This window comes from Drosophila suzukii, unplaced genomic scaffold, assembly GCF_043229965.1.
Source record: "Drosophila suzukii unplaced genomic scaffold, CBGP_Dsuzu_IsoJpt1.0 scf_5, whole genome shotgun sequence".
NCBI classification, from domain to species: Eukaryota; Metazoa; Arthropoda; class Insecta; order Diptera; family Drosophilidae; genus Drosophila; species Drosophila suzukii.
The window spans coordinates 1,145,412-1,158,646 of record NW_027255937.1 but is presented as its reverse complement, the minus strand read 5'-3'; the positions used below and the strand labels follow the sequence as shown (position 1 = coordinate 1,158,646).

Genomic DNA, 13,235 nt, shown 5'->3' with positions numbered 1-13,235 from the left:
AATTAATATAATTAGTTGATGAGCTTGAATAAGCATATGTTTTGAAAACATAAGATAGAATTTAATTTTCTATTAACTTTACTAAAAATAATTCATTATATTAAAGAAAATAATCAAATTTTAAAGCCAATAAAAAATAATAAATAATTTAAAGAAAAAGATAAAAAACATTTTCATGCTAAATATATTAACTTATCATAACGAAATCGAGGTAAAGTACCCCGAGCTCAAATAAATACAAAATAAATAAAAGTTAATTTAACATAATATAATAAATTAAAAACATCACACCCTAAAAAAATTACACAAAATAATATACTTATAAATAAAATTCTAGCATACTCTGCCATAAAAATTAAAGCAAATCCTCCTCTTCTGTACTCTACATTAAATCCAGAAACTACTTCTGATTCTCCTTCAGCAAAATCAAATGGTGTTCGATTAGTTTCAGCTAATGAAATAGTTTATCAAACTAAAGCTATAGGAAGTAAAATAATTAATAATCATATGTAAATCTGATAATGAAAAAAATAAATTATATTATATCTTCCAATTAAAAAAATAAAAGATAATAAAATTAAAGCTAATCTAACTTCAAAAGAAATAGTTTGAGCTACAGCTCGTAACCCCCCTAATAATGCATAATTAGAATTAGAAGACCAACCTGCTACTATAACAGTATAAACCCCTAATCTTGTACAACATAAAAAAAATAATCCACCTAAATTAAAAGAATATAATTTAACAAAAAAAGGTATACATATTCAAACAAATAAAGATAAAAATAAAGAAAAAATTGGAGAAATATAATATCTTAAATAATTAGATAATAATGGATAAGTTTGTTCTTTTGTAAATAATTTAATTGCATCACAAAAAGGTTGAGGAATTCCTATTGACCCAACTTTATTAGGACCCTTACGAACTTGAATATAACCTAAAACTTTACGTTCTAATAAAGTTAAAAAAGCTACACTTACTAATACACAAATAATTAATAATAAACTTCCAATTAATGATAAAACAAATTCTATATAAAACAAGCACTATATGTTATAATAAACTACATAAATAAATCTAAATTTATTGCACTAATCTGCCAAAATAGTTTATTTAATATTAATAATATGCATATTATAAAATATAATTATTTTAATATTTGGTCCTTTCGTACTAAAATATTATAATTTTTTAAAGATAGAAACCAACCTGGCTTACACCGGTTTTAACTCAGATCATGTAAGAATTTAAAAGTCGAACAGACTTAAAATTTGAACGGCTACACCCAAAATTATATCTTAATCCAACATCTAGGTCGCAATCTTTTTTATCGATATGAACTCTCCAAAAAAATTACGCTGCTATCCCTAAAGTAACTTAATTTTTTAATCATTATTGATGGATCAATTATTCATAAATTAATGTTTTTAAAAATTAAAAGTTTTTTAAACTTTAAAATCACCCCAATAAAATATTTTAATTTATTAAAATTAAATTAATCTTTATAATTAAAATAAATAAAATAAAAAGATTTATAGGGTCTTCTCGTCTATTAAATAAATTTTAGTTTTTTGACTAAAAAATAAAATTCTAATAAAAATTCAAATGAAACAGTTAATATTTCGTCCAACCATTCATTCCAGCCTTCAATTAAAAGACTAATGATTATGCTACCTTTGCACAGTCAAAATACTGCGGCCGTTAAAAAATTTTCAGTGGGCAGGTTAGACTTTATATATAATTCAAAAAGACATGTTTTTGTTAAACAGGCGAACATTATTTTTGCCGAATACTTTACTTAAACTTCTCATAATAATTTATTTAAACAATATAATATACTAATTCTATCATTATTATTTAATTTTAACTATTAAAATTAATATTTTAATAAATAATTAAAATTTAATAAATAATTTAATTTATAAAATAAATTATAACACATTTTTTAATAATTGCTAATTCTTAGCATATATTTATTAAATTTATTTATTATTTTTAAAAATTTATTTTATAGCTTATCCCATAAAATATTAAGATTATAAAATTACTTAATTAATAAAATTAATTAAATAAATTTATAATTTCTAAATTAAATTTATTTCTTAAAAAACTAGATACCTTTAAAAACGAATAACATTTCATTTCTAATATAATATTTTAAATAATTTTGTCACATTAACCTATATATTATATTAACTCTTTTAAAATCGAGAAAAATAAATATTTATTTAATAAACGCTGATACACAAGGTACAATAAATTAAATTTTCTTTTATAATAAAATGTTTTCAAATTATTTCAATTTTCTTTTACAATACTAATAAACTATTATTAAAATTATTTTTTTTTTAAACAATACTAAAACTTTTAAATTTATAGTTATTTCTAATACTTTTATAAAAAATAATATAAATTAATAAATAAAAACTAATCAATTTATATTGATTTGCACAAAAATCTTTTCAATGTAAATGAAATGCTTTACTGTATAAGTTTTAAATCGTCATTCTAGATACACTTTCCAGTACATCTACTATGTTACGACTTATCTTACCTTAATAATAAGAGCGACGGGCGATGTGTACATATTTTACAGCTAAAATCAAATTATTAATCTATATAATTTTACTACCAAATCCACCTTCAAAAATTTATTCATTATTTTATCCGTTTAAATAATTTTATTGTAACCCATTGTTCGGAGCAGATCGCCAGCGCCTAGTCATGCGCGCATAGGTGTACGACGGCACCAGCATCGCTCTCTGCTTATCTTTCGCCTTCTTTCTTATACCCATAAAGCTGTCGCTTATCTATTCAGCAACTACTTTGTAAGCCTACATATGTCTATATGAAGATCTTGGAGCCAAGCTTTTTACACATTCACAGTCCGTCTGCCGCTCCGAATAAACGCTATACATTTTAATATAACCTATTCGTGCGTTATTAATTATAAATATAAGGGTGGCATATTTGTTGTCTTCCCCACAAACATTTGGTGACCCCGACGTTATTGCAGTTTTAATCGGAGTCTGCAGCTCGGTCTCGCGATTGTTTAATATAGTTTAAACAAACGCTTTGTTTCGCTGTCGTTATCGTGCATTCGGGCACAAACATACGAACATACTTACATACATAAGTGCATATAAAAGTGCAAAGCCGGCCGTTTGATTTTTTGTACATTTTGCGCTGTGAAAAAGCACCAAATTTGTGTTGTGCAAATAATTCTTAACAAAGTGAATCGCATTTAATCTTTGTTAATAGCGCATATTACATATATACATGTACATATAGCCATACATACATTCGTTTGCCAGTTACATAATCCGCTGTTGCTAGGCAGGCAATTTATCGGCAAGAACAACAACAACAAAGTTAAAGGTTCCGTTGCATCTCGGCGACGCTTGTTAACCTTCACGTTTTCGCGGTAAAGGGTATACGGTGTTTTGTGCCTCTAACGCGGTCGGACATTTTACTTTCCTTCATTTTCATTTCATTTTTTTCTTTCTCGTAATTGAAAAATGTCTGATACGGAAAACTCGGTTCGGGCTCAAAATGAATCCACAAGTGACGTCGACTACTACCGAGTCAAAGCCCAATCTATTTTGCGGCAAATGAGCTCGATGAAATGCTATTTAAACGCTGATGCGGTTAATCAGTTTGACGAATCTGATTTGCTGGCGCGAATGGAATGGATCAATTCCTTAAACCAGGCATTTGATTCTGCGCAGACATCGTTGGAAAGACTGGACTTTGCAGAGATCTCGAGCGACCATCGGATTGAATTTGCTGAAGTCTTCATGGATGTGAAGGCGAAACTAAGCCGAGGCTTGGCGGCTCATCGCAAGTCACAATTGCCGGCTTCAACCGCTGCAAATTCAACATCTATTGACATCACTAATAATGCGGATCTTTCTTTTCGATCTAGAAAGCCTCGGTTGCCAAATTTGGAAATTGTTCGTTTTCATGGATCCTACTCTGAGTGGCCGGATTTTCTTGCGACTTTCACTACGGTCATCGGAAATGATGATGAGCTAAGCGACATTGAAAAATTACAATATTTGCGTTCGAGTTTGGGCGGCGTGGCTCTGGAAACCATACGATCGCTCGAACCCTCGAATGCTAATTTTAAAAAGGCTATGAATTTGCTGGTTAATCGATTTGATAATAAAGTTTTACACTTTCAGGCACATGTTCAGGCAATATTCGGTTTAAAGGGTGTCGAGAAGGGATCTTCGAAGGGTCTTCGGGAGCTGAGCGATTGCATGAATTCGCATCTGCGAGCAATTCGAACCCTGGCCAATACGCAACAAATTTTGGATGGACTTTTAATTCACATCGTCACTCGGAAACTGGATCAGAGGACGCGGGAAAAATGGGAAGAGGATTTGTCAATCACTGAGCTGTCTACCTGGGATGCTATGGAGTCGTTTTTGGAAAAGAGGTGCAGGATGATGGAAAACTTGGATCAAGCCTTGGTAACTCAAACACCAGGCCAACAGGTGGGAAAAAACTTGCACAAATATAACCAAAATACACTTATTGCATCTGCTACTAACTCAAATCATTTGACATGCTTATTTTGCGATGCACGGGATCATTATTTGCCAAAGTGTCCTCGATTTTTAAATTTGAGTCCGAATCTTCGATATAGAGAAGCAAAGAAGTTGCACCTTTGCCTCAACTGTTTGCGCAAGGGGCATAGTTTGCAGCAATGCAAGTCGACTCACTGCAAGTATTGTCGCATGAAGCATCATTCATTATTACACATGAACCATGACCCATCCGCAACATCAACCTCATTTTCATCTCCATCATGCGATCCATCCTCGAGCTCTCAGCCATTACCATCTACTTCATCAGCATTAGTATCATGTTCGCATACATCATCGCATCCTGATCATCATTTACCAAGCCCTCCACCCAAAGCCTTAAATATTTTGCCGATCGACTACGTGTTGCTTCCAACTGCTATTATCTACGTCAGAAATAGAATTGGAGCATTTATGCCTTGCCGAGCAATTTTAGATTCGGCCTCCCAGCTAAACTTCATAACCTCTCGCTTAGCCAACCAACTAAACTTGAATCACAGAAGATCGCAAACGTCGATTTCTGGGATAGGAGAATCTTCCATGATCTCTGATAAGACTGTCGATATTCTTGTGCAATCACGGGATGCAAGCTATCGAGCGGCATTCACAGCGGTTGTGACTCACAGTATTACTGATTATCAACCCCATTTCAATATAAATGCAACATCGTGGAGGATACCGCAAAACATTTCACTCGCTGACCCTAATTTCAATCAATCACAACGAATTGACCTTTTACTCGGCGCTGGGTTGTTTTTCGAAATAATTTCTATGGGACAAATTCATTTGGATAGGGCTTTGCCAACTCTTCAGAACACCAAGCTTGGTTGGATAGTCTCTGGAGGGTTATCATCGAACATGCCAACTCATAAGTCGGTTTTACAAGCCAGCATCAAGGACCCAGCTGATTATTCCGATGACACACTTTCCGCCATTGTAAAGCGATTTTGGGAAATTGAGGACTTCACTTCGTCTAAGCCATCTTTATTGCCGGAAGACTTGCGATGTGAGCAACTTTTTACTGAAAATTGCATTCGACTTGGAAACGGCCAATACTCTGTTCGTCTCTTGACCACTTCCGGATTCGAATCTTTAGGTGATTCTTATTGCTTGGCTCGTCGTCGTTTCAAGAGTTTGGAAGCTAAATTAGATAGAAACCCAGCCCTGAAAGCTCAGTATTCAGCATTTTTGAGGGAGTATATCGACCTAGGTCACATGTCTCTTGTAACTAAGGAACCGCCAGAAACACAATTCTTTTTGCCCCATCATTGCGTACATAAGCAGGAAAGCACGAGTACGAAGCTTCGTGTCGTTTTTGATGGATCTGCTAAAACAACTTCTGGTAGCTCTCTGAACGACTTACTTCTGGCAGGACCAACAATTCAACAAAAAATCTTCAATATACTGCTTCGCTTTCGATTTTTTAAAGTTGCCCTTTGTGGAGATATCTGCAAGATGTACCGTTGCGTGCGTGTTTCGTACCCGGATGATTTCTTGCAGTGCATCGTTTGGAGAGAGAGCTCCAGGAAAGAATTAAGTGTTTTTAAATTGAACACGGTGACTTACGGAACCAAGCCAGCTGCCTTCTTGGCTATAAGGGCCATGCATCAACTCTCTTACGATGAGGAGGAATCATTTCCTATTGGAGCAAAAATTGTTCGTAGAGATTTCTATGTGGATGATTTAATATCTGGTGGGGACTCAGTTGAGGAGGTGAGAGAAATTCGTCGTCAGGTGAAGGAATTACTGTCGCGAGGCCACTTTCCAATTCGCAAATGGTGTTCGAATGAGTCAGCAGCCCTGAAGGGAGAGTCTGAATGCGACAAGGAGCAGTTAATCAAATTTCACGATGGATCGGATGTCGCCAAGGCATTGGGACTAGTCTGGGATCCATCTTCTGATCAGCTCCTATTTCATTTTTCTCAACTGCCAATCAATCAACGACCCACTAAGCGGGTTGCATTGTCGACGATTGCCAAGTTCCTTGATCCACTCGGTTTAATAACTCCAATTATCACAAAATCTAAGATTTTTCTGCAATCTCTATGGAGTGCGAACGTGGATTGGGATGATGCACTGCCAGAGCCCATTCTTTCGTCATGGGGGGAGTTGACCTCACAGTTATCGGTCGTACAGAACTTAAAATTCCCACGATTCGTACTGCAACCAAGGGCTTCCGTTGAGTTGCATGGATTCTGCGATGCTAGCATGTCAGCTTATGGAGCGTGTCTATACTTGCGATCGGAGACCAATGGAGAATCGAAAGTCCATCTGCTCTGTGCCAAGTCAAGGGTAGCTCCATTGAAGGCCTTAACAATTCCAAGATTAGAACTTTCCGCAGCGCTTTTATTGGCTGAGCTAATCGTAAACGCCAAGGAAGCCATAGATTTCGATTGCACCTTTCATTGCTGGTCGGACTCGTCCATTGTGTTGGCGTGGATTCGGCAACCTCCGAGGGAGTTTAACGTTTTCGTATCAAACAGAATCGCGAAAATTCAGGAGATGACGAAAGACATGTCTTGGCATCACGTTCCTACAAACTTGAACCCGGCAGACGTCGTATCGCGAGGATGTACCCCAAGAGAATTGTTGGAGCATTCCCTTTGGGCTAACGGGCCTCCATTCCTTCTGCAAAGCTCGTCAAATTGGCCGTCCCTGCTAGACTCAGTGAAGGATCTTCCAGAGCGCCGTTCTGTGGCTCTAATTGGGGCCGTTTGCATAGACAGTTCATCAAACTGCAAATTCCTCAACTCTTTCGATAAGTTGCAGCGCGTATTTGCATACATTTATCGATTCATTTCAAATTGCAGAGCCAAATCTGCGCCGTTAAAAGGTCGACTTTCGGTGGAGGAGATCAACTCTGGAACTGTACTTCTTCTGAGGAGCATCCAACAGGTTAACTTGGCGAAGGAGTATGGAACTCTTAGCCAGGGCAAGCCGTTTCCACAGAAAAGCAAGCTGGTTTCGCTTAGACCTATACTCGGCTCCGATGGGTTACTTCGCGTGGGTGGAAGGCTTCAGAACGCAAACTTGGACTACGACACGAGGCATCCGATACTGTTGCCCAAGGATCATCCAGTCACCAAGGCGATCATCGTTTATTATCATGAGAAATATTTGCATGGAGGATCGCAGGCGCTGCTTGCCGCATTACGGCAAAGGTACTGGCCGATTGGAGGCCGCAAGTTCGTCGCCAGCGTTATCAACAAATGCGTCCGATGTTTCCGAATGAAGCCTGTTACTTGGGAGCACGTCATGGGTAGCCTTCCAGCAAATAGAGTGCAGCCTAATCCAGCTTTTCATACCACAGGAGTGGACTATTGTGGGCCATTCTATCATAAAGCAGAGGCCAGAAATAAGGCACCCCACAAGTGCTATATCGCCGTCTTTGTCTGTTTTTCCACGAAGGCTGCTCATTTGGAAGTGGTCCAGGATCTCACGACGGATTCTTTCATCGCAGCGCTGAGGAGATTCATCAGCCTTAGAGGCAGTCCGCGTACCATTTGGAGCGACAATGCTACAAACTTTGTCGGTGCAAAGAGAGAGCTTGCCGAGCTGAAAGAGCTCTTTTTGAGCGAGCAGCACACAGCATCGATATCTTCCGTCTGTTTAGCTGATGGGATCGATTGGAAGTTCATCCCTCCGCGTGCCCCGCACTTCGGTGGTTTATGGGAGGCCGCTGTGAAGTCAGCTAAATTTCACTTCTACAGAGTCGTCGGTGCATCCATCTTAGCCATCGATGAATTAAGAACTCTTGCATATGAGATTTCTGCCATCCTTAACTCCCGTCCACTCTGTCCAATTTCAGAAAATGCTGAAAGCCTTGAGGTGCTAACACCGGCGCATTTCCTGAAGGGTTCCAGCTACACTAAGTTTCCTGAGCCTGGCATTACTCATCTCCGCGAAGACCGCCTCAGCAGATGGCAGCGGGTTACCCAGATGCAGCAACATTTCTGGAAAAGGTGGAGCAGCGAGTATTTGTCCCTACTTCAAGAGAGGAGCAAGTGGCGCGTCGAAACGTCTAACATCAAAGTTGGACGCATAGTTTTGCTTAAGGAGGACAACGTTCCACCCTTGAGATGGCAGCTTGGGTGCATCCAAGAAGTCATACCCGGCGGGGACGGAGTCATCAGAGTAGCTATGGTCCGTACAGCTACGGGTCTGATCAAGAGAGCCGTCGCCAAGCTAGCCGTTCTGCCCATCGATTCCGAGATAGTTGGAACCTTACCTCTTCCAACGGGGGGAGTATGTTCGGAGCAGATCGCCAGCGCCTAGTCATGCGCGCATAGGTGTACGACGGCACCAGCATCGCTCTCTGCTTATCTTTCGCCTTCTTTCTTATACCCATAAAGCTGTCGCTTATCTATTCAGCAACTACTTTGTAAGCCTACATATGTCTATATGAAGATCTTGGAGCCAAGCTTTTTACACATTCACAGTCCGTCTGCCGCTCCGAATAAACGCTATACATTTTAATATAACCTATTCGTGCGTTATTAATTATAAATATAAGGGTGGCATATTTGTTGTCTTCCCCACAAACACCCATTATTACTTAAATATAAGCTACACCTTGATCTGATATAAATTTTTATTAAAATTATTGAATATTATTATTCTTATAAAATATTCTGATAACGACGGTATATAAACTGATTACAAACTTAAGTAAGGTCCATCGTGGATTATCGATTACAAAACAGGTTCCTCTGGATAGACTAAAATACCGCCAAATTTTTTAAGTTTCAAGAACATAACTATTACTACTTTAGCAATTAATTTACATTTTAAATAATAGGGTATCTAATCCTAGTTTTTTATTAAAATTTTTTAACTTCAATTATTAACTTACAAAATAATTTAAATATAAAATTTCACTTAATATATTTAATTTTATTTTAATTTAAACAATTTAATTAATACTAAAAAATTTTTTTTGTATTATTGGTATAACCGCGACTGCTGGCACCAATTTGTTCAATACTTATTAATATTGCTATTTCTAAATTTCTTTAATTAATAATATTAATTACTGCGAATAAATTTTTATATTTATTTTTAAAATAAATATAAATTCACACAAAAATTTACATATAAATCAAATTAATAACAAATTTTTAAGCCAAAATAAAACTTTCAAATTATTTTAAATTAATAGCTATAAATATTTTTTATTATTAATATTAATTAATAATTAATTTATTAATTATAATATATATAGATTTTTTAACAAAAACTTTATTATAATTTTTAATATTTTAATATATATATTTATATATATAAATATATATTAAAATAAATATAAATATATATATTAAAATATTAAAAATATATATTTATATATATAAATATATATTAAAATAAATATAAATATATATATTAAAATATTAAAAATTATAGTAAAGTTTTTGTTAAAAAATCTATATATATTATAATTAATAAATTAATTATTAATTAATATTAATAATAAAAAATATTTATAGCTATTAATTTAAAATAATTTTAATAATAATAATAATAAATAAATAATTTAAAAATTTGTTATTAATTTGATTTATATGTAAATTTTTGTGTGAATTTATATTTATTTTAATATATATTTATATATATAATAAAATATTAAAAATTATAATAAAATTTTTGTTAAAAAATCTATATTTATTATAATTATAATTTACTATTAATTAATATTAATAATAAAAAATATTTATAGCTATTAATTTAAAATATTTTTTTAAAATAATTTTAAAGTTTTATTTTGGCTTAAAAAATAAATTATTATTTAACTTATAAAAAATATGACTAATAATAATAATATTATAATAGAATAATATTTATTAATATTTTTTTTTAATCACTAAATCTGATACACAATTCCCCTATATATAATTAATAAAAATTATAAATTTATTTATAAAATATATTTATATCTATTTTATTTTAAATAAATATTAATATAATAAAATTTAATTATATTTAATTATTATATTTATAAATAATAATTATTTATTAATTTATTAAATTTTATTAATAAATAATTTAATTTAGTTGTTTTAAACAAAATATATTGCTACAATAAGATTTTATTTATTACCCCAAATTTATAATAATTAAATAAAATTATTAATTAATAAATTGTTAATTAATAATTTTTTTTAACCACTAAATCTGATTAATATTCCCCTATTAATATAGTTTAATAAAATTTATAAAATTTTATCTATATATTGTGAATGTAATATATTTATTTACATTAATTAATTTTATATAAATAAATATTTATAATTATATTTTAAAGTCATATTTCATTATTATAGGTTAGGTTAGGTTAGGTTAGGGCGGCTGTCGGACTATAGTCCGACCCACTTAGACCTCAATGGGTCCGTTGTGATACCGCATGATCTCGTTTCTTCCTTCTCTAGGGTCCCGTTTCTAGTAGTTTAAGCCTGTGTTAAACTGATCAGCATGTCTTCCACCCGGAAGATTTAATAAAGGCACTTATGCTTTTGAGATTAATCTCCGATATTTCGGAAAGATCATCGATGAAGGGGCCTCCTAAGTGTTTCAGTCTGAGTCTGCTGGGCAAAAGCAGAGAAGGTGTTCTACCGTTTCCACTTCTTCCTCATCCCTACAGCTTATGCAGAAATCATTTTGCGGGGCTTTTAGCCTGCCGGCATGTGCGCCAATAAGCCAGTGGCCTGTAAGAGCTCGGATCAACATGCCACACTCTGTGCGGCTGAGTTTGAGTAACTCCGAGGTTTTTTTGTTGCTTATCACAGGCCATGTCTGGTGAGAGATACGACACTGTGGTGCGTTTTGCCAATGGGTGTTGGCTAGTGTGTTGAAATGGTTTTTTATGTTTAACTTGCAAGTAGCCATGGGCATACCGACATTATCCTTTCCTGGGAGGAGAGGCTTGATGGTGCCCTGCCTGGCTAACTCGTCCGTTATGCAGTTGTTTACGATATCCCGGTGACCCGGAACCCATATAAGGCTGATAGTAAACTGATTTGCCATCTCGTGGAGAGATCTGCGACAGTCTGCTATTGTACGGGAGTTGGTGTTTGTCGAGTAGATCGACTTAATAGCCGCTTGGCTGTCACTATATAAGTTTAGGTGTCCTCTCTGGAGGCTAAAGTTCCCTAAACACGTTAGTGCTTCTTTTATACCGTGGACCTCCGCCTGAAAGACGCTACAGTGGTCCGGGAGCCTGAATGACTTCCTGATATCTAATTGTTCGGAGTATACACCTCCGCCAACGTGTCCTTCTAATTTGGAGCCATCTGTATAGAAACAGATTGCGTCCGTCGTGCCCGGTCGGCTCTGTTCCCATTCCTCTCTATCAGGAATCAGGGCCTCAAAGGGTGTGTGACTATATTCAATAGATTTGCATAGATCCGTGATTTTCGGAATCGATTTATCATGCTGGAGAATTTTAGCATGGACATAAAATTGGGCTTTCCACTGCCCTGTGTCCCTCAGTCGAATAGCTGCCGATTTGGCCCTTTCCATGCCTGCTAAGTCCAGGCTAGGGAGGTTCAAGATCGCATTCAGCGCTTCATTCGGGGTGGTTCGAAGGGCTCCAGTATTTGTGTATACAAAGCCGCCATTCGCTGTACTTTGTTTAGAGGAGTCAGTATGCATTGTTTGTGTAAGGCGGTCCAACACAGAGCCACTCCGTACAGTAGGACTGGCTTGACTACCGCTGTGTATATCCAGTTAACTATTCTTGGGGACATGCCCCATCTTAGCCCGATTGCTTTTTTACAGGAGTAAAGTGCAATGGTCGCTTTTTTGGTTCTCTCTTGGTTGTTTAAGCCCCATTTGAGGCGTTTATCTAGTACTAACCCCAAGTACCTGGCGTGCTCGCTAAAGGAGAGATTACAATTGTTTAAAATGGGTGGGTTAAGTTGTGGAATTTTGTACCTATTTGTAAATAGAACAAATTCTGTTTTCGAGGGATTTACCCCGATTCCGTTCGCTATCGTCCATTCCGATAGTATTTTAAGTTTAGCGGTCATAATATCGCAAAGTGTTTGTGGATATTTTCCATTAAAGATGATGGCGACGTCGTCTGCGTATGCCACGACCTTACAACCTCCTCCTCCGCAGTAGTTTGTTTACTGCGATATTCCACAAGAGGGGTGATAGTACACCTCCTTGCGGGGTGCCTCTGTATACTAGTCTAGTCTGGGTTGAGGTCCCTAGTGTGGCTGTGACCATTCTGCTTATCAGCAATTTATGGATAAGCCTCACCAATGGCGGCTCAACCCCTAGTTCTGTGAGAGATTCTGTTATAGCAGTGGGAAGCGCGTTATTAAAGGCTCCCTCTATATCCAGGAAGGCGATCAGTGTGTATTCCTTGATGTTTAGTGATTTCTCGATGCTATTTACCACCAAGTGTAGCGCCGATTCGGTTGACTTACCTTTGGTGTAAGCGTGTTGTGCTTCTGATATTTGTGTCGGGTCTACGGTGGCCCTTATCATTCTTTCAAAGCTCTTAAGCAGGAATGATGTTAGGCTTATTGGCCTAAAATCCTTTGCTGTGGTGTGAGTGGCCTTCCCTGCCTTGGGAATGAAAACCACCTTTGTTTCTTGCCATGCTGTTGGTAGTTCTCCTACCGCCAGGATGGATTGGAAGATTTT

General features: G+C 35.7%; 1 protein-coding gene across 1 annotated transcript; it reads left to right on the top strand.

Moving 5' to 3' along the window:
- The first annotated feature begins 2,708 nt into the window (after positions 1–2,708).
- LOC139354992 (uncharacterized) lies at positions 2,709–9,486 on the top strand. Its single transcript, XM_070999262.1, has 2 exons — positions 2,709–3,840; positions 3,926–9,486. Exon 2 carries the CDS (start codon positions 4,137–4,139, stop codon positions 8,862–8,864), a length of 4,728 nt encoding a protein of 1,575 aa, XP_070855363.1. The 5' UTR covers positions 2,709–3,840; positions 3,926–4,136; the 3' UTR covers positions 8,865–9,486.
- The last annotated feature ends 3,749 nt before the right edge of the window (positions 9,487–13,235 follow it).